The 2,235-nt window shown below is 51.6% G+C and overlaps 1 protein-coding gene across 1 annotated transcript in view; it reads right to left on the bottom strand.

The window, feature by feature from the left end:
* Nucleotides 1–1,274: 1,274 nt before the first annotated feature.
* The window catches only part of LOC122564227 (calphotin-like), a 5,477-nt gene continuing 4,516 nt past the window's right edge, over nucleotides 1,275–2,235 (bottom strand). The window contains exons 4-5 of the mRNA XM_043718924.1: nucleotides 2,070–2,228; nucleotides 1,275–2,018 (exon numbers count right to left, since the gene is read on the bottom strand). Coding sequence (XP_043574859.1) covers nucleotides 1,275–2,018; nucleotides 2,070–2,228 — 903 coding nt within the window. The remainder of the gene's footprint in view (nucleotides 2,019–2,069; nucleotides 2,229–2,235) is intronic.

Genomic DNA, 2,235 nt, shown 5'->3' with positions numbered 1-2,235 from the left:
CATTTGGATGGGTATATGAATAGGAAGGGTTTGGAGGGATATGGGCCGGGTGCTGGCAGGTGGGACTAGATTGGGTTGGGATATCTGGTCGGCATGGACAGGTTGGATCGAAGGGTCTGTTTCCGTGCTGTACCACTCTATGACTCTATGACATCTGCCTGTACAAGATTGCACAGAGAACGGAGCATCCACAGGCATGAAGACACATTCAACCTGATCGTTTGACTGCAAGCCACACTGGCTGCTGTCTCTGATCTGTAATAATCACTGGTTAACCTCAAGAAGGTGAGCAGGTTAGAAGTACAGAAGCACAAACTGTCTTGCGCTGATGCTTCTGCAGAATGGCTTCCCCATCTCCCGTCAGAGTAAATGACAGACCATCGCCCACACTCAGTGCAGTTCAGCACCAAAGGCCCTGATGAGCTTCTCTTGAAAGAAGCAGCAGGATTGGGAAGCTCCTGGTTTGTGTTACAAGCTGGAACAGTTTTAACATATCCAGGGCTGCTCAGTTCCAGAAACATTTTGCTCAAATCTGACACCACTATGCCACCCTGAGAGGTCTGACTGATTCTTTGTGGCTGGTGAATGAACGATTTTCCATATTAATCAGACTTTTTCTCCTGACGTTACCCAAGGGCCAATTTTTGACTGCATTAAACTACTCTTGCCACCATCCCTCACATCAAAACCAATCAAGTGGTCAGGAAACTTTGCAATTATACTCCTCTGCACTCACTCTGTGAGTTCTTTTCCACTCTTTATAGTTTGTTTTCTCTCGTATGAGAGACGAGTGAATGAATGACAGGCGTGAATCCCTGAGATGCATTGTGTCTGTGAAGCCTTCATGCTTTGCCCTCCCATGCACAATATTCCCATAGTCAGGGTTATCCCATGCCGTCTGTATGGTTCTATTCAGAGTCTAAAACTTCAGGAGGGAAAGGGATACGGCAAAATAAAGCAGGGCAGAAGGACCAGTTGGGGTAGCTCTTTTAAAGGATCCGTTCCAGCGACACTGCCTCCTGCTGGTAGATTCCATGAAATAGAGAGACTGTAACTAAACTCCAAGCTGCCCATTCCCTGGCTGCTGTGAGTGCCACAGATGCTTTTGATTAGATTTAGATTTATTGTCACATGTATATCAAAATACAGTAGGAGGAGTTTTGTGTCGAGCATTACAGACAAAGTGTTCCCACACTCTGGGTGCCATCTTGAAACATTAAATATAATGTAAGACGTTATTGCAATAGAGTCCATCTAGCCCCCTCTTCTTGTTCTTACTCTGCAGCTCCTCGAGCCACCGGCTTGGCATTGTCTGGCTCCAGGATCTCGGTTACAGGCTCCGCGATCTCGGTTACAGGCTCCCGGATCTCGGTTACAGGCTCCGGGATCTCAGTTACAAGCTCCGGGGTCTCGGTTACACGCTCCAGGGTCTCGGTTACAGGCCCTGGGATCTTGGTTACAGGCTCCGGGATCTCGGTTACAGGCTCCAGGATCACGGTTACAGGCTCCGGGGTCTCGGTTACAGGCTCCAGGGTCTCGGTTACAGGCTCCGGGATCTTGGTTACAGGCTCCGGGATCTCGGTTACTGGCACCAGGATCTCAGTTACAGGCTCCGGGATCTCGGTTACAGGCTTCAGGATCTTGGTTACATGCTCCAGGGTCTCGGTTACAGGCTCCGGGATCTCGGTTACAGGCTCCGGGATCATGGTTACAGGCTCTGGGGTCTCGGTTAGAGGCTCCGGGGTCTCGGTTGCAGGCACCGGGATCTTGGTTACAGGCTCAGGGATCTCGGTTACAGACTCCAGGGTCTCGGTTACAGGCTCCGCCATCTTGGTTACAGGCTCCGGGGTCTCGGTTACAGGCACCGGGATCTCGGTTACAGGCTCCGCGATCTCGGTTACATGCTCCACGATCTCGGTTACAGGCTCCGGGATCGCGGTTACAGGCTCCGCGATCTCGGTTACATGCTCCACGATCTCGGTTACAGGCACCGGGATCTCAGTAACAGGCTTCGGAATCTAGGTTCCAGGTTCCAGGATCTCGGTTAGAGGCAGCAGGACCTCGGTTACAGGCTCCGGGATCTCGGTTACAGGCAGCAGGATCTCGGTTACAGGCTCCGCGATCTCGATTACATGCTCCACGATCTCGGTTACAGGCTCCGGGATCGCGGTTACAGGCTCCGGGATCTCGGTTACAGGCAGCAGGATCTCGGTTACAGGCTCCGCGATCTCGGTT

The sequence above is a fragment of the Chiloscyllium plagiosum genome, chromosome 28 (genome assembly GCF_004010195.1).
Source record: "Chiloscyllium plagiosum isolate BGI_BamShark_2017 chromosome 28, ASM401019v2, whole genome shotgun sequence".
NCBI classification, from domain to species: domain Eukaryota; kingdom Metazoa; phylum Chordata; class Chondrichthyes; order Orectolobiformes; family Hemiscylliidae; genus Chiloscyllium; species Chiloscyllium plagiosum.
Note: the sequence above shows the minus strand (reverse complement) of the source record. Positions and strands in the feature narration are given on the sequence as shown.